The 20,021-nt window shown below is 36.6% G+C and overlaps 1 protein-coding gene across 1 annotated transcript in view; it reads left to right on the top strand.

Annotated features, from left to right (window-relative positions):
* Ndst4 (N-deacetylase and N-sulfotransferase 4) overlaps positions 1–20,021 on the top strand; it is a 271,193-nt gene that overhangs the window by 225,711 nt on the left and 25,461 nt on the right. Inside the window, exon 7 of the mRNA XM_003468015.5 lies at positions 6,975–7,157. Coding sequence (XP_003468063.2) covers positions 6,975–7,157 — 183 coding nt within the window. The remainder of the gene's footprint in view (positions 1–6,974; positions 7,158–20,021) is intronic.

Genomic DNA, 20,021 nt, shown 5'->3' with positions numbered 1-20,021 from the left:
GAGATTACTAAGAAATTAAAAACTCCATTGAAAGCTGGCAAAACTGCTTGAAAGAAACTAAAGATAGACTATCAAAAGACATTGAAGACAGGTTTGCAACACGTAATCGAAAAAGGAAAGCTCTCTTAAAAATAACAAGGAACCACAAAGTAACAATACAAAGGCTAGAAGACAAGAAGAGGATTTACAACTTGAGAATAAAAAAATGTGAGTGAAGAAGTAGGGGTAAACACAATGAAATACAAAGAATATTTACAGAAATAATTAAAGAAAACTTCCCAAGCAAAGGAAAAGGAAATGATATACAGATATATGAGGCATACAGAACTCCAGCCAGCTATAACAAAAATACATCTACACTGACATATAGTAATCAAGATCCCAAATTCAACACAAGAGCAGAATATTAAAAACTGCCAGAGAAAAAAACAGATCATCTATAAAGGAAAGCCCATCAGAATCACAATAAACTTCTCAACACAAACCATCAAATCCAGAAGAGCTTGGAATAAAGTATTCCAAGCCCTGAAAGAAAGTAATCTCCAACCCAGATTGATGTGCTACATAAAACTATCTCTCAAAATTAATGGAGAAAAAAGATGCTTCCATGACAAAGAAGAACTGGGGAGTTCATTACCACAATCCGGCCCAACAAAAAACATGTAAGGACATTCTAGAGAGAGGGGAAAAGAGACCATGGTTTCAAGAACAGCAACAGAGGGACCTCACTGACTGGGCAGACAGTGAAATGAAGGGGGAAAGTCAACAACCAACAGCAGAAAAATAGCCTGGCAGAGATGAGGCAGAGAAGTTTGGTCATAATTGCTAACGTGGATGGCCTTGATACACTAATAAAAAGAAACACAGGCAGAGTGGATCAGGACATAAGGTCCATCAAGATGCTCTATATAAGAAATATAGTTAACCTGAAAGATGGTTTATGGACTGAGAGTCAAAGATGAGCATGAGATAATGCTCTATGTGACAGAGAACCAGAAAAAAGAGGGGGCAGCTCACCCATCAGCAGCAGATTGGTTGGAAAGACATAACACTTTTATACAATGGAGAAGTACCCAGCCATAAGGAAGGAAAACCTTGAGGCTCTTGTAGGTAAATGGATACAACTTGAGACCAAGATCAGGGGTTAAAAGGTTCACAACCACTTAGGTAAATAGCAGGTGGCTCCCTAATCTAAAAACTAAAGGAGTTAGTGGGATACAAAATGTACACTGTACCCTGTGAAAGTGAAAGGGGAGGAATTGTTTAAAAGGGAAGGCAGAGGACATTGCTAATCTTCTATCATGATTTGAAATCCATATTGTTTTCACTGCTCTGTTTAGTTTGGTTATATTCTGTTCCAGTTTGTCTACTGGTACTAGATTTGAGGGTATAGACGGCTCTTTTAAAGATAGTAGGATATATTACAGTAATCATTTTTAATTTCCTATTAATTTAATCTGAAACCCTGTATTGGCTCCACTGCCTTGTTTTGACTGATTTTATTTGAATTTTTGTCTTGTTCAATTGCTGTCCTGTGTTGACTGATTTTATTTGAATCTGTTGTGTTTGATAGTATCCCATCTGAGAGTACAGGCAACTACTCTGAAGACAATAATATTCACTATGATACTCATTCTGGTTTGACTGTTACCCTCTTTTGAAGTCCTATAATGTCTCAAATGTTGTTTTTATTGATTTTTTTCTGCACTGCTATGTTCAATTTTATTGTTTTAGATGATATGAGCAATTCTTTTGAAGTAGAGACATCATTGTAACCATTGTAGATCGATCACCTTGTACTATGGTTTTAAATCATGTACTATATCCATCCTTTTGTTTTGAATGAACCCATTTTTTTTGTTTTTGTTTTTCTCATTTGGTTTTATTCTTTTCAAAATAAAAATTAAAAAAAGGAACACTTCATAAAGTTTCATAAGTTAATTAGCATTATTATTCACCAGCATGTGTTTAGAAAACATCAACTCTGAACCTATCATTCCAATATACATTTCATTTTTATAAGGTAATATGACTCATCTAAAAGTGGATTATAAGGTAATGGCAGATTTTAGACTGAGCAAAATGATAGTGTGCTAGGCTTGGTTAAATTTTACATATTTTTGATATCTAAGAACATAGATGTAAGCACTTACCAAGATACTGTTGACTAACAATTATGTCCCAATTAAATAGTTAAATGAAGAGACAATATTGCATTCAAACTGGTGATTTTGAGTATGGTCTTACTATCTCTTGTGTGGTTCCAGACATATCAAAATAAAAGAAAAACTCATATTACCTTTTTTATGAAAAATACATTTAGTGCCAAAGCCCATCAAATGAACCATCCAGGATGCCTATATTCATCTCTCTTCCCATTTTATGGGAAGTAAAAGCCTAATCAATAATTTAACAAGCTAATGGACATATTTTTAAACACAATGGCGCATTCTGACAAGGGGCGCACTGTCGGAGCCACAGAGGCAGAAGCCGAAGCCGACTGCTAATGTTTAATGCACGTCTTGAAAAATTCCGTGTTACTGTGTGAGCGTGAAGCAGCCCGGCCTGCAGCAGCGTGGAACCGTCCTGCGCTGTTGGCAACTGCTGCTGTCTGCATTTGTTCCTGTGTTTTGTGCTCTGAGCTGCAGATCTGACTACTCTGCAAATGATTTGATTTTCAGGAAATGTAACACATCAAACTAAATATTCACATATTTAATGTGTATTCTGGCTCAACAATATAGTCTTGAAAGGCAATTTTAAATTCTAATCGAAAACACTGTTTCATGCATTCCGCTTAATACATTCTGCAATTTACAATCACATTGTGTTCCTCGTGAAGATAGGAACAGTGAGCAAACTATTCTCGCACTGACAATAAAAGTATTTGAACTCAGTGTAAAGAAAATGAGGCTTTTGATTTCCATTTCCTTTTTCTTTTCCTTCTTCCTATATTTTGTTTATTCACAACTTCACCCAACAGGCAAAAATGTTAAAATGTTACCAATAGCAACTCTGTTAATCTCAGTGAAAGACCGAGGGAGGGCCACTGATGGACCTTCCTTTTCCAATGTCCAGTTGTTGTCATGGCCGTACCTTTGTCCTTAGAATTATCCGTGGAGTTCAACTGTATTCCCAATTCCCTATTATCGAGATTTACACATTACCTTTTCTAAGACCTCTCTTTGCGTGGGGTTATAGAGGTAACATTAAGTGAATCTCTTCCTTAGGTTATATCTTCCCAAAATTGATGTTATGTGTATTATATTTGGAAATCAGGTTAATGAAAAACTTGGTGTCTTTAATGAATTATGAGAGTACTCGTAAGTATATTTGAAATCATTGGAACAGAAAAAGGGAAGCATTTAAAATATTTTATGTTTGGTTAGAGCACAGCTGAGGGCCCTGAGAACTGAGGGAGGAACATATGCAGAAGAGCCAGGAACCAGATCAAGGCAGTCCAGAGGGACGCTTGATGGCAGAAGCAAGGCCATCCAGATCCCCTGAGGGCAGTGCAGTTGGCCTGATGGTGCTAGCACTTGGTGTCTCACTCTGAGTGTAGTCTGCTCAATGCCCTCACCTGTCTTTCTTTAAGATTCCACTTACCCGAATCAATCATATCTCTGAACCATGCTATTTCAAGTTTCAGTGAGTTGCATATATACACAGTTTGCAATCATTCAGCACAGTCATGTCTTCTCCATGTGACACTTTGGAGAATATAGAGCAAAAGTGTATAATAAGGAAATAACAATCAGGATTAGTAAATGGAGGGATGGGACAAGCAGAGGAGCATGTGTTGTCATGTGAAAAGAAATGGTAGCTCTATATTGTAGTTAATGAAAAGTAACTGTTTGCTATTATTTCATGGTGTCTACCCTGTTTTCCCTTATTTAGGCCTCAAACCATGTCTATTCAGAATTTGTCTCCTTATGCTTTCTGAAATAAGTTTTTATTTTAAATAATCCATTTGCCCAGAAATACTAAAACTAAAACGCTCTGTTTGCAGAATAGGTGCTTTTAGCAAGCCAGATATGCACATTAAGCTGCGCTTGCAGAATTGTTTTTCTTAAAGTGCAATCAATTGACCATACACCAGCACTAATTTGTTTCTAACCAGTAAGGCAGGTGCACACGCCGCCCCACACAGCAGCCGCCACCACTGTCCTGGCCAGGCTGCTCCTGTTTGTTCTCAGCGAATGGAAATTTAAAGGCAGCAGCACACCTCGGCTGCTTTCTTCCAAAGGCAGATGTTACTGTTTGCCCTGCATAACATTTTAGCCTTCCTTCCTAAAACAGGATTTATTCTCCTAAGAAAAATCTTGAAAAATTATCTAGAACTAATCTTCTGTGAAAATCTACTAATGCCATTATTGAAATGATAGTGTACCTATGATATTCATGTAATTTTTACACTCTCAAGGTGAATTTTTATCTATAATTTTGTCAGACTTTAAGCACTCAAGAGACGCCTAAAATTGTATCTTAACATAACAATGCTAGAGGGCAGGTGGGAGATCTCTAGGACGTTATTATATTTCCTCAGGCCCTTGGCGTGCTGCTTGCTTTTCTTTCATAATAATTTCCGTTCTAGGAAACTATAATTATCTTGAAGAACACTATTTACACTGTCTTATTTCTTAATTACAGTAGTGACATGAGATAAATGCATGCTTATTAGAATCAAATGCATATTATTTTGTGGTGATTATTAAGAAGTTCTCATGACAACAATTGCAATTATATGGCCATCAACTATTGATACCAAGTTATATTCTTAAAACTCTGTAATTAAGTCTGACCACGAGGACACTTCCTGTTTGAGATAAAAGATCATAAGAGTAAGACATTGGCCAAGAGATAAAATAAGTGGCATAGATACCCTGAGCTGTTTTGAATGCATGATCACATGAATCTCAAGGAAGACCATTATGTCAACATTTGAGATTTAGTTTCAATTTCTGCCTAAGCAAGCAATGTGAAAAATATTATTTAAAACAGTCTTTTATTTTTCAATTATAAAGCTTTAAATATAACCCATAAAAATGGGTAAGAAGTATAACAATTATGATAAGCTCTCTAAAGAAAAATGTTGTTTATCAATTGTGTTTTTTTCAAACACTATTACTATCTTAATGTAAGTTTCCATTTAAAATTCCAAAATTAATTTATCTTTTTTCATTTTATTTTAAAAGAAATATAAATGCTATAAATTGCCCATAGTTTTTTAGTGCCCTCTATAAATTCTCTAGTTAAAAAGGTTAGAGTCAGCACATACTACATTGTGGATTAGGAAATCTGACTTCTTACTTTTGAACTCTTGGGTGTCACTGACTAGACAGACACTTGGCATGTGACTTAATGCTTTTTGAAGCAGTTTCTTCTGTAAAGAGAACAACAACATCTACCTTGTGAGAGCATCATGAGAACTTAATTATCTTTATGTGTGAAGTGCTTAAAATCATACCTACCACACAGTAAGTGCCATGTAACTTTTAAGTATTATTGTAGTTTAGAGGCACTGAGGGCAATGGTCCAAGTCTTTATCTCCTCTCTACTTTCAACCATAAAAAGGGCTGACTGATAAATCCAATAATTTTTAAATTAAGTTTGTTGCTACATTTTAGATCTACATAATGATCATATTAATCACAAGGAATATGTAACTGTATGTGATATACTTTGATTCTTTTTTTTTTCCAGTTCCGCATTCTCCCTTCAGCCCATCTTCCCTCCTTATTTACAAAGCTTTGTTTCTGTTTTACTCCTTTTTTTTTTTTTCCTTTTCTTGGCCTTCTTTTTCCCTTCTCTGTCCTAGTTTCCCTTTCCTTTTAAACACCTGCTTCCCATTTCACGATACACTGCGCATTTTGGTCATTTACTCTTTCTGTTTCTCACACCCAAGAGACAATGCAATACATGCAGAATTTTAATAATTTTTTCCTCAGAAAGACAGTGTGTTTTCCAAAATAAAAAGCACATTCTAACAATGAACCTGGTTATCTTTAACTTATACTTTCTTGCCAGCCTGTTATTTGGTAAATGGTGGTAGACAGTGATGCTTGTATTGATTTTAAGATAAAGACCACTTCTCTGGGCATTTCCAGTTGCCAATCTTGGGGACAAAAGGTATGGAGTGTAAAATTTCCTATGTGACTACTATTCTGATGATGAACTCTTCTTTTACAAACTGTATAAAGTAATCTCTGCAATGCAGATTAAGATGTAAAAGATTCTCTTTTATTTATTATTGTTTCTTTCCTGATGAAATAGCAAAAGTACTCAAATTTTTGGGATCATTGTCAATGTTTCAGTTGATTTTTCCAGAGTAATCTAGATTTCATTTTTCTGTAGTCTCTGACACTGAAAGAACATGTGGAAATGCTATAGCTTTAGAGTTAATATTGAGATATTAAAAGTTGTAAAAGATTAATGAGCATAGGAAATTTGTGGGAAAATTCAAATCACTTCTTGTACAAATGATGACAGTTATGTTTATTTTTTAATTAATATATCAACATAAAAAGTATATTTATTACTGGGGCCCTATGTCATATTTTGATACACTGAATAATGTTAAAATCAGGTTACACTTACCTATTTCCTCAAAACTTTATAATTTCTTCGTAGTGATAACATTCAAAATCATTTATGGAAGTTTATGAAACCACAAAGAAAGTTTTCTCAAGTTTTATTACACTTCAACCTGTATGTACATCTACATTAGAAAAAAACCTAGAATAATTACTTAATATCAAAATGTATTTAATTCAGATTCTTCACTAATCCAATGTCGTCAATTTTAAGAGTGGGTAAAGGTGCTATTTTGCTTTCAAAATCAGATGTGTTGTGTTCCATCTTTAAAAAGTTAAATCAGACAATTGCAAAGTTAGATGAAATGTTCTCTGGCATTTACACTGATACTTTTGAGCTTAAGCATTGCTGTTGCGTGGTGATTTTTATCTGTCTTTCAGATCAGCATTTTCATGACTCATTTGTCTAACTATGGGAATGACCGCCTAGGGTCATACACCTTTGTGAACTTGGCCGACTTTGTGCACAGCTGGACCAACCTGCGTCTTCAAACTCTGCCTCCAGTGCAGCTGGCCCACAAGTACTTTGAGCTCTTTCCTGAGCAAAGAGACCCTCTCTGGCAGGTAACATGCACATCCTCTCCTAGGGTGGAGGGAAGGAAACAAGCAGTTTGGGAGGGTCTAATTTGTGTTAGCAACACTGTTGATCACATTAAAACTAACATTTAATCAAACAACTCTTTACTCAATAGTCTCATCTCTTCTTAAACAACACTTTGGTTTATGGACTAAATGCTGGCAACTTTTTTTATTTTCCTGGAATTTTGTTTGTTTGAATTGGAAATTTTGCATGAAGGATGTCATTTTATTGGTTGTGTTCTCTCCGAGCTAATAACTTTGATTTGCTTGCAGTAGAGCAGTAACTAGCAATAACATAATCTGGTTATTTAAGAAGAGAAAAACCAAGACATTGTAATCTGAGACCATGCACTAAGATTCACATATGCATGTATGCAACACGATGTCCTGGATATAAAGCAAAGGCAGATGTATCTTTTGCCCATACAGATTTAGTGACCTTTCATATTAAAATTTAAAATTTAAATTAAAATTAAATTTTCACTTCTCTTTAAATGCTACTAATTTTTCACTAACAATAGACCTTCTGACAAATGAGAGACTTAGTTTTAGTATTCCTTTTGCTAATCATTCAGTTTCGTGTGGGACCACTCAACTTTGCTATACCAAATGTAAACTATCTACTGCTTAGTAGTTATCCAGCGAAATGCTGCTGTCCACTTCCATGGTTCTTTTTGTGTCAGATTAGTTCGACCCACACAATCAATAAACTGCCTGCAGAAAACAGATCAAATGTTTCCCTGCTAACCAGGAGGCAGAGAAGTAGGGAACATCATCATTAATGAGAAATTACAGGGGAACAGACTTTTTTCCAGAGATCATGTTACTTGTTACTCTTTCATGGTCAGGAAACTAGCCAACATATTTTTTGAAGGAAAAACTGTTATGTATAAGGCAAGGCTAGTTGTTCTAAGACATGCAAAGAAGAATAAAATACTGTATTTTCTCTCAAAACCAGTAGGGAGTTTCCTCCTTATTGTTTTTCACTACTACACATTTTGAACTTGATTGCTATGGAAATTCAGGCCTCATTCAGATGATTGGTACAGCAGCTCTTTGGTGTGTTTATAGTTAACGCACATTCTAATTCCGTTACCTTTCACTGATTTCTTGGTGATCATCATATTTGCTATCCAACTTGCACAGATGAATAGGTAGAAATATAAATATTATGAATATATAAAATTACATTAAACAGTTGTTGAGTTTTATAAAGGCAAAACATTGTGTCCCATAAATGTTGATTATATGGTGATATACCTTCCTTCATAAAGTTAACAACAAATTCACAGTAAACCAATTCTTTTCTCATGAATATTTAGAAATATATGAGATATCTATCACTTATGGTGCAATAGTAACAAACATTAGGCAAATGAACAAAGTTCAAACTGGTTGCTGACATATAAAGAATCCATCAATAGATCCAAACTCTATCCTTTCTTTTCCTTTAGAGAGTAAGATTTTTTTAACAAGGAATTGTACTTCCTGATATTGTTGGCAATTTTTAAATAAATAATTTTATGTATTAGTATTGTTTGAATATCATTGATACTGTTTACTTTTTTAAAGAGTGACTATAAACAAAGGTATGCCAATTTAAGTGATTTGGTCAACTGGATTATTCTTTTAATTACTGATTAAAAGTTTATTAAGTATAAAATTATCAGATACTGTGGCAATTGAGATGTCCATGAAAATTATTAATAGACAATTGGGTGGGACTAGGAAAGTGGCTCAAAAGTTACACAGTATGTGCATAGCACAGGAAAAATAAAGTAATACAAGAAATAAAAGAAAAGAAAAAGAAAACGAGGCTGAGGATACAGCTCAGTGGCACAGGTGCCTGCCTGGCCTGGCACGTATGAGGTCATGAGTTTGACTTCTGGTAGCGAAAAAAGAAAAAAAAAATTGAGGCTATTTTCGGAGAACTGTGTCATATTGGAAGGCATAAGAAATATGTGTGTATGTATATGTATACAAATAAAACATAGAACTACTGACTATTTTAATTTTTAATAGCAAGATAAGAGAAAATTACTAGGAAATTCTTAATAAAAACTTCTCATATAGTAAATTAAGAATTAAGTAAACAGTGAATTAATTAACAAACTAATAAAGGAATAAAAGAATGATCAAAAGCATTCACAGAATTTGAAAATTTTATTATGCTATTCATACAAGTGCAGACATATTCATATGTGTCCTCAAAACAATCTATTGTTGGAGTATTTAAAAGTGCTCCAAAAAATATGTACTCAAAAGTACATATTTAACTGAATAAATCCTTTTACTATCATGTGATTTCTATTTATTTTTACTAAAATATTAAACAAAGTTGTAAATATTTTCCACTAAGCAAAGTGTCACATATTCCCCAGTGTATTTGATAAGGAAATCAGGGAGTAGAAAACAGAAGAATGCTTAAATTCAACTGGCAATTAATTGGGTACATAAAATTTGAGAGCAGTCAATTTATTAAAGCAAATTGGATAAACTTGGCCAGTTATAAAACTGTGAGTGGTAAATAACAATAAATTGCATAATACTTTGGATTTCATTTCCTTAGTGCTTAACGCTTCTTTTATATTCATATTTATAACCAAAGGGCATTATCATTATTCACTTTAAACAGTATGAATTTAATTTTTTTTAAAGTGTGTGAAAATCTAGCATTAATTGTAAATGTTTTACAGCCTATTCATCCGGATTTTGGAGTGTTAAAATAAATTTTATGTCTGTATCGTTGTTCAGATGAAGCACTAGGGTACTTTTTGCATTTATGAGCATGACTTCTTGTTCACTGTATTTCATTTCTAAAAGTAAATCACCCATTATTTTTCCTCAGATTTTTCAATTTACACTTTTTTTATTACCACAAATAGAAAGATAACGTGCAAAATGGTAATCTTCACATCTCTTTAATTCCCTTTGGTTTCTCATGTAAATTTTCATTAGCACCAACTTCCATATATGAGGTTGCTTTGTCACCTAATTAACAAGTGCAATGTGAGAATCTGCCAATGGGCAGCCTGATACGCAGGCACAAAATGCATCGCGATTTCTCTCATGGGAAATTGGCTCTTCTAAGGCAGATTAATATAGAGCTGTGGACACCCGTGGAATGCAGTCCCCACACTGTGTCTGCGTCACTTCATCCCCCAGCATGTGAAAGTCTTAATGTTATACTTATAGGTACGTAAAAATCCATGCCCTTTATTGGTTTCATAGAATAATCACTATAAAACATGGAAGAATAGTTTCTTGCTTTTTTTTTTTTTAACTTCCATTATAGGAAACAAAACCACAACATGGAGATAGTTGGAAGGTCAAATTCTTGCACAGCCCCTAATCGATGCTTTTAAGCTCTCAGGCTGCCAGGTTAGCTCTGTCTCAATCTTCACTCAGTCACTTCAGAGTCTTACTATCAACAAACATGTCAAACATGATGAGGATTCCTGACTGCCTGTGCGACCACGGGAATGCTCAAAGAGCTGCCGTTTCTCACTACCCATGCTGATGTCTCTGGGGTTTAGACAAGCAGGAAAGTAAATCATAATACCCTAACCTTAGGTGCTTAGCACTTCTGTTGATTCTTGCTGTCAAAGCATCCAGCTCCTGTTAGAAATGATGAGATCTGAATGTCTATGACATAAACAAATCACGAGATCTAGTGGCGTACACTCTGTAGGTTCTATTAATATGTCCACTGAAGCAAAGAATGAATGCCAACAGAGAGTTATGGATTGTAAGAACCTCAGAAGCTGGGGACATCTAGCCTGATTTATTCATTTTAGAGAAGAAATGGTGACATCTGATAAGGCATTCCAAGTCACTGGGCTTATTAGAGACAACTCAGGACCAGCTTTTCTTGTTCCATTGCAGTTTCAATGACAACATGGTCCCAATTCTACACTTAGGAAAAATAAGCGTACTTCCACAATGGGATCTCTCTGTAGAATGAAATCGCAAGGATAACTCCACACATCAGAAGAATCTGATGGCATGTTCAGTATGTTTCTTCAACATACACTTTTACGTATATAATATAATAAGAAAAGTCTTCCTGGAACTTAGAGACCACTGTAACCCTTGTTATACAATATGATGTTGTAAATTTATCATATATATTTCCTCTTTACTTCTTTACACCAGTCACTCATTAGTAAGTCTGTATCTGCATTTGTCATGCAGTGCTGCAGACATTAGTCCCTGTCCTCTATACCACTTCCTACACATTTTAAGGGCTGACACTATGGCATAACCCTGACCGTATCATAGAATAATGATCTCTTGTTAAAGTATCAAGAAGGAATAAGTAAAAGCAGAGGTGTTCGAAGAGCAAGGAAAGCAGCACACTGTTTCTTAGACAAGTATAGAGATGTGACGGAAATAACCTGAAGAGCGAGTCAGGCAGAGAACTTTGAAAGCTGCCAGAACACTCTGGGTTTGGTTGGCAATCAGGAGGCACCAGCAAGACATCCTGAAGATGAGAGGGAAGTGACAAAAGGAGATGGTGGTCAATGAGAAGCCTTTGTGCCAGAACAGGTAAGGACAGGAAAGAGATGAGATTAGGAAGGTAATCCACCCATGACGTGGGGAAGCCCTGACCTACTTTGTGGTCCTGAAGAGTAGGATCCCACAAAGGAAGTGTGGCAGAACTTGTCCGTCGGTGAGATTGAGAACAACAAAAGTTGTCTGTGAATTCTCAGCTCCATATGGGAAGACCGTAGTACTGTACATAATTGTGTAATTTTCACTATGCTTCATTCCTTTCTTAGCCTTTGCAGTGAAATAGCTACTCTGACTTTGATAATTTCATAGCTGACACAGAGGAGGACAGACTTCATTTTTTATCTTCTTAAATAGTTTTCGTAATCAAAATGTAAGGTTATATATTATTATATTTTATCCCTTTTCCTAATTCTACAATATTAGGTTTCTCAACTTTTCACAAATTTCCCTGAAATGTGGAAGCAAGTTTCATATTTTAGTTCTTTAAGTTACAGTGAAGCACTTCACTGTTTTGATTATCCAAGGCTGTCAGACATTGTGACATCCAAATACGGTGACATAAATCTCAGGTTTGCCATTTCCTGTCAATCATGTTCTTGTCATATGTCAAAGTTGCCATCACAAAGTCCATGTGCTATGAAGTTCAGTCATGGGAAAGCTACTCAAAGAGCACTCCCTACAAAATTAAATTAATTACTTTTATACATTTTGAATTTGAAGCATCATACAAAATATATGTGAGCACTTCAAGTATAACAACAACAAACTCTACGTTATTCATGTGCTGTATAGAAACCTCCAGTAAGTTTAACATCATAGGATGAATAAACAACAGTATGTTAGACCTGCTAATTCATAATAGTTTAAAAACTCAGTTGCTAGTACAGAGTTGACTGTCTTATTACTGCCAGGAGAGTCACAGCAAACACAACACTAATAAAAGGTGTTATGTGTAAGAGTAGGCAATCACCATTTACAGGCAGAACTACAGAGCAAACATACACTTTCTGCACTTTGTTATGAGAACAGTTAATGCAAAATGCCAGTAGAATTAGTTAATTTAGATAAACTAGTATGATGGGATAACTCAGTGAGAAATTCATAGATATTCGGGACACATTACAAATGCTTTCTGCTTTAAATAAGCAGTCTTAAGGCTGTTACTCTGCAGATACACATAGAGCCAAAGTTTTTGTTCATCTGGCCCCACCAAGATCTGGCATTTACACACCTCTGTAATTCAAGGCACTTTGACAGAAAAGTCCAGGAAATAATCAATGAAACAACAGGTGCTGCAGAACTTCCAAAGAGAGAAGATTCATTGTGGCAAAAGGCTCTTTCAAGACGATGAGGGGCTGGATGGGTATTACACAGAACAGAAATATTAGAGTTGAACTGGAATCTTGGAGAAGACACTAAGTTTACCTTGAGGATTTACTGATGGAAGCCTACTATACTTCTTCAGTGCATGTGGATTATGTTATGAGAGATGAAAAGTTGGAAGCCACTAATCTAACCAATAACAACATGGGGGTTGGGGATACAACTCAGTGGCGTTAGCACCTGCCTGGCAAGTGCAAAAAAAAAGACACAGAAAAGAATCTTTATAGACATACATGTGGCAACATTTATAAGCAGAAGACATTTCCCAAAGACACGAGCATTTAGAGATGAATAATAGGAATTTTTAAACCGCTTTTAATAGCATTCTTTAAACTGAGGTCAGAGTGGAAGGCAAGCAAGTGGAAGGGGAAATGAGGAAGAAATCAATAATCTCTGCAGTGTTTGTAATCAACAGAATCATCCTCTCATACCAAATACTGGACGTGGTTAAAGTTTCAACTATGACTGTCTAGTTGTGTCCTGGTTATCTGTCACAGGCATTATGACTTGCAAGAGGATATTTAAACTCAAATGATGAGTATAGTGTCTAAGTGGAGGAGGTGGAGAGGTGTGAGCAAAGTAGCTATTTAGAGACAAAAAGGAACACAGGCTTAGATTAACCTGATCTAATGCAAACAAAAGTTATTTTACACATCTATAAAAACGTGGACTTGAAAATAAGGGAGAGGGTAAGATTTAAAAAAACCTTGTTTTTAGGTTGATGGCAAATTTGCAATTTGTGCTTTTTTATGGGATAAAAGTATCTGGGAGCACGGACCATCTAAGTAACATAATTTCTCTGGAATTTACCATCCTTTCTAAGTTTTGCTGATCACTTCAGGGCATCTTCTGCACATCTGATTTGTGTCTCCTTTAAAGTAAATTTGTCTCACACAGTCCATACACAAACTACCACATCCCCTTCCCCTCTGCCTCATTACATGCATTTTCACTAGGCCAGCGCTGTAACCCTAAAGAAATTTTATCTGAATTCCTTTTCAAAGTTAGAATATATCTACAGCGCTAGATACTTAAAAGTAAATTATTGTTTAGTATAGTTTCAGTAATGCAGGGAACAATCAGATAAGAGAATGAAAGAAAGGGTGTTCGATTGCTTTGTAATTTTCTGACTTTTAAAACTAAAACAGCAGCAATAGAACACAGTATAACAGTGGAGGGAAGAGCTTGGCTTTTTTTTTCCTTTGGAAGATCTTTGACCTTCATAACAATCATCATTGCAGCACCTGGTAGTCTCATTGATTATTCCTCAGACACAATCAATATCACACACACACACACACACACACACACACACACACACACACACGTAATTAAACTGCAGAGACAGTCCCAGGTTTGGATTCCAAATCTGAAACTAACTTGTTGCGTGACCTTTGTCTAGACCAGGAAATAATCAATGACCTAGACCTAAATAAAACACCTTGCATCTCAGCTTCCTCAGCTATAAAAACAAGATAATAGTATCCTTCTGCCAGGTTACTTTGAGGACTACAAACAATCTATGGGAAGCAAGCACCTGGATATAGAAGATGATCAGTGAAAGCTGTATATTATGTTTACTGTATTCAAATATTCAGACAATATAAGGAAAGTCAAGAGTAGGGAAAGTCTAAACAAGCATCTTCTGAATATAAAATAGGAGCTGTAAACATACTGTTAAGTTGTGATTATCCAACAAAGGAGGAAAAACACCAAGAAAGAGGTGAAGGCAGATTCAGGCATGCAGAAAGCCTGAAACTATCCAGCACAAAAAGCGCAGTTATGAAGAAAGATTGAAATAAACAAAACCTGGGGACTATAAGATACTGATAGGAAGAACTGAAGTGATATAGCTGATTAGTAACAAAGTAGTTAGAGCAATGTGTATTGAAAATCATACAATCCAGGTAGTTTTATTTGTTGTTTACTCCCAGAGGTATATCATCTGTGAAAGTACAATTAGATGCAAAACTATGTATAATTAATATCGTTATTTACCAAAAATAAGAAGCATGTCTATGCATATTCTGTGTGTCAGAGAAAAAGAAATTTCTTTGCAAGCCTTCTCTTAAACCTACCTATCTCTGTGAGTGTTTTATTTTACCAGTTTTGCAAGCAGAAACTAAATAGGAAAGACACCGATACTGCAGTAAAGATGATAAGTGGCCTTGTTGCACATGTAAGAGCCAGGACAGATCTCTCAAGAGTGGCACCAAATAATGAATGTGTTTGCTCTTCTACCTTTGCGAAGAGCAGAAGAACCCTCACTTGAGCAAGTGAACAGAGCACCCCTTCTGCTACCTGTCCTTTGCTGAGCTACGTGTGCAGAAATTCAATAACAAGAGGTCATCAGAACTTCCTTGCTGTTGCTAACACACAGCCATGAAACAGAGTTTTTACTAAGAAAGCAGTTATATGATAACAAACAGAAACAATGGTTAAAAATGTAAACATAGTTGTAAGCACCTCACAAAAAACTGGCTCTGGGATTGTCATGAAGGATACTACTAGAGATACTGATTGTTTCTTTTTTGTGTGTGGGAAGAGAGACTTTTGTTGTTGCTGTTGTTGGTGTTGATTTGTGGATTTGTTTTTTAGATCAGGAGAGGAATTCACAACCTCAGGATTGCCAGTCAGGCACTTATGCTGGTGAGCTAAATCCCTAGCCCAGGAAGGAGGACTTTAGAATCTAAATCTCCACATAGTTCCTATGTTTGTTTTCAAGCATACATCAAAATCTGTCTGTGTCTATTATTAAACTTCCACGTGCCGAGCCTGAATCAGTCCATCAAGCATTCTGTCCACAGACATTTATTAAGTGCCTCATGTATTTTACTGTAAGAATGAAGAAGACAGACAGAGGTCTTCTCTCCAGAGGCATTCCAGTTGAGACAGAATTATTACAAACGAGCACTATGCTATCTACATATCAATATATTATAAAATTACTACAAGCATAAACACACATGAATCAAATAATACCAGGTATTAAATTGCAATGAAAAGATAAGACAGGAAACTGAGACAAGTGTGGAAAGAAGCTTTCGCTCTGGTCATCAGGGAGGGCCTCTCACACGGGTGGTATTTGAGTTGAAAAATGAATGACTAGAAAGGCTAACACTATTGACGGGATGAGATGCAGAAGCCAAGAAACTCATCCACAAATCAAACCAGGATTATAAAGAGGGCATTTGGATCATCCGGAATGGCAGCCTATACCTCCAAATTTGTTGAAGAAACTAAGATATTTCTCTACAAAGCTTCTCACATATCCCAAACGTCCAAGCTTCCAGCTACATGGAGGAGAAGCTGCCATCAGTGTCGACATATTTCTGACAGAGAACTAAAAAGACTACTCAAGACAGATGAGAGGGATTAATCTCTTCCTCCTTCTCCAATTAAGCCACTAATCTGGGCAAAGGGAGAGGCAGAGCCCACACTGTCATATACAGCAGGTCTTGATCATTTGTAATATTTTAACTGACTTAATACTCTTGAACATATGAGGTAGAGGCAATCATTATTTTATAGATAAGGAAACTAAATTGCAGAGAATTTAGGAAAATTGCTTGAGGCACAGACAGTTTGCCTCCGAAGCTCCAGCTCTTAATGACTGAGCTGTGCTGCCTCTCTGAATTAAACAGGGGGAAGCTTGCGGGAGATATTAGCCTAAGTTACAAGACTCAGCAAAAATTTGACTATGAATTGAAGGGAAGTATGAACACTGCACAGAAAGGTAAATTATGCACAGATTTTGCTGGCAGGTCGGATGTTTCCATGACAGTGAGTGTGACGGGGCACTAGTTTGTTGCTAGCAAGGGTTGAATGAGAATAGCGATACTCAAACTGTGGTCCACAAACAGGGTTGAATAGCTTGTTGCTGCTGTACTGCGGGAAAAGGAACTTACCCTACACTATATGTTGACTGCACTCTAGCACGCCGATTGTTTCTGCTACTGTTTGTTTGTTTGTTTTCATTCTAGCAAGAAATTATTGAAGCAAAGAGTGTATACTGATTCGCCTTCTAGGATAAGCTTCTGAACTTCTCAGTAGACTATCTTGAAGTGCAGCGAGGTAGGGTACAAGGACTGTTGTAATGATAACAAAAGCATAAGGGCTAAAAAAAGATGACAATGTATTTTTCATGCATGTGACTATCTGAAAAGCAGGCAGGCAATCAAGGAGAGGTAGACAGCTCTGTTGCACAGTCATCCAGCATCTCAGACCATCAGCTCCTTCAACACCTCTGAGAGTCAGGCGCACACTGAGAGCGGAAGCAGGGGAATCTCAAGAAGATGCTTCACATCATTTTGGCTCGCTTTCCACGCCACAGATATCATCCACACTAAGACAGTTACATTCACTAGGGATTGTCAAACAGAGTCTCTAGCTGGCAGCCTGTGTGCTAAGAAAAACAGAGGATGTTCCATTGTAACCAAAGAAAATGACACGAGCTCCCCTTCTCTGCCGCTATGAGATAACAAAGCTAAAGCCGGACTATGGGGATGCAACACTGACTACTAAACAGAAATGTAGAAAATGGAGACACAAGATATGATTAAATAAAATCTCAGTTATATAAAATAACAAAGGTATTTCAAGTTTACTGGCTTGCAGTTAAATCCTTTAGTTCAATTTTCTATAGATGAATTTCATTAAGAAATCTAAGGCACACAGCCTACACTTTTTCAAAGTAAATTCTAACATAATGTTGCTGTCTTCATACTTTACTAGTCTTTTTTCTATTGCACTTTGTGATTGTTCCAGGGGGAGCTAAGGAAAGAAACTTCATAAAGATCAAGTAAGTCTTTTAATTTCATAGAGTGCAAATGGTCACCACCATAGTTAGTGTTATCTCAAAGCAGACACCGAGACAGGGTTCAGTCACAATTGATATGCCAAGAAAATGCTTTCAGGAAAATCCAGTGAGTGAAAATGAGAAACAGAAGACAGGAATTAAAAGCATTGAGCATGGCTGTGGTCAGAACAAAGCTTAGCTTGATCTTCAGGGAAGGACCTAGTCACAACTGCTTCACTTTGATACAAACAAGTCTTTTGTACACCTCTTATATGTTACTCAGTGGGGATGGCCAGTCCTTGAGAAAAAGAAAGGAATGTAGAGTGTAACTTGTCTTGATTACTTTTCTCTTGTTGCTGGGACAATATCTGACACAAAATTAAGGTTTTTTTTTTTTTTTTTTTTTTTTTTTAAGCTCACAGTTTGCGGAAGTTTCCAGTCTATAATCAGCTGGCTCCAAAGCAGGGTGGCATGGTAGAGGGACAACAGTTCACGGTGGCAAGAGACAACAAAAGCAGCAAGAGCAAATGGGGAGAAACCAAAACTCTTTTCCTCCCTTGTATCGTATGCAGGCTATCCTCCCACACCATCTAGATTGTACAAGATGAGGATGTGAGGACCCTGGCTCCCTGCTGAGTCTGAGTCATAGTTAAACTTCTAAACTTCTCAAATTGACATGGTTATGGTTATGATGGTTATGATGTATCAACCATAACAAGCTGGTTCCTCTCAGTCAACCACTAGCAGTTCTGAGTCTGCCTTACTGAAGGCCATCAGCAGTTGAGAGATCAGAAGAGGAATATGGCACGACAGAATTTAGCATCATTCAGAAATGAGGATCTTTTCGGCGGAGAAAGGCAAATTGTTTGTACTCCTTGTACTCATTTTTCTCCAATTGTTTCTTATTATATTCCCTCCATGGAGGTAAATTTTTAAGGATTATGAAATTTTTCAGTACAATTCCTGAGGAAACTTCTAACAGGAGAGTTACTGTCAGAAACCATAACATTACTGGCCAATGTCTCTGCTTACATCCTCTCTCCCAGATTCTGGAATTCTTTTGCCCTTGGCTCATGCCTTTGCTGATCTAGAAGGGTTCCCTGATGAGTCGAGTTCTGTTTGAGGATCAAAAATAAATTTCTCCGAGAATTAGGATGGAAAAGGCATGCACCTGGATAGAAAGAACCTAATTTTCAAGGCAAGGAGCACACTGTGGGGGGCTCTGCTCTGGGCTCTGCTCAGCAATTATCAGCTAACAGTTGCTGTTCTTTCTCATTTGTAGTTAAAACTGACTATCGAGCTGCCAAAAATCAAGTTGATTATTTAGGTGCCAAACATAATTCTCCCTGTTTCTATTATGTATTCTACTTCCTCAGGATGATCTAGCTCAGTTACCCCTACAAAGATGGTGGCCCATTTCCATGGCTGCTGGTCTACCTGTACAGGTTCCAAAGTCCCCAGGCAGCAGCTACAGCTTTCAGTTCAGTGATTCTCTTACCATGTGCCCCATTAGAAGAATCCCTCCTCAGGAACTAGGAGCCCTGGATGCACAACTGCTTCACTTTGATACACTAGGGAACTTAAAGTCATGAAGATGAAAAGCACAAATTCCCCAAGTGAGTCACTGAAAAGGATGAGGACCAGGTCCACTCTTACATATACTCCTTCATTCTTAGACTTAATTATATCACCCTTTGGAGAAACAGCATCAAATGATACCTGTTAATTTAGATATCCAAGCTGGAGCCTCAATTCCATATGTTAAGAGTGTTTCTAACACAGGAACTTCCGGACAGAGGACTATATTGTTACGATCAGTGACCCTCATGGCTAAATGTTTGGTTCCACATTTGCTTTACCAGAAAGTGGCTCCCTTTATCTGAACCAATATGATGTGAGATAACTTGTCAATGAGTCACTCTGTGATGGCTCAGACTGTGTGGGTAGAGAAAGAGAAATAACACTTTCAATATGCGTCAAGCCTTATCTGAATGAATCATTGCACTTTTCAGGATGAAAGTGTCCATTATGATCAATCTTACACTAAGTGACAGGATAATACTATTTCTGGGACTTAGAAAAGATATGTGTTTCTATGAAGGCAGCATCCAGCTGTAGCAGTAGCTAGAGCACAGTCTGGAGAAGAGGCCCAT

Source organism: Cavia porcellus, unplaced genomic scaffold, assembly GCF_034190915.1.
Source record: "Cavia porcellus strain 051 isolate PalLab524CR breed Dunkin Hartley unplaced genomic scaffold, mCavPor4.1 scaffold_14, whole genome shotgun sequence".
Lineage (NCBI taxonomy): Eukaryota > Metazoa > Chordata > Mammalia > Rodentia > Caviidae > Cavia > Cavia porcellus.
This window is presented reverse-complemented; position numbering and strand designations above follow the sequence as displayed.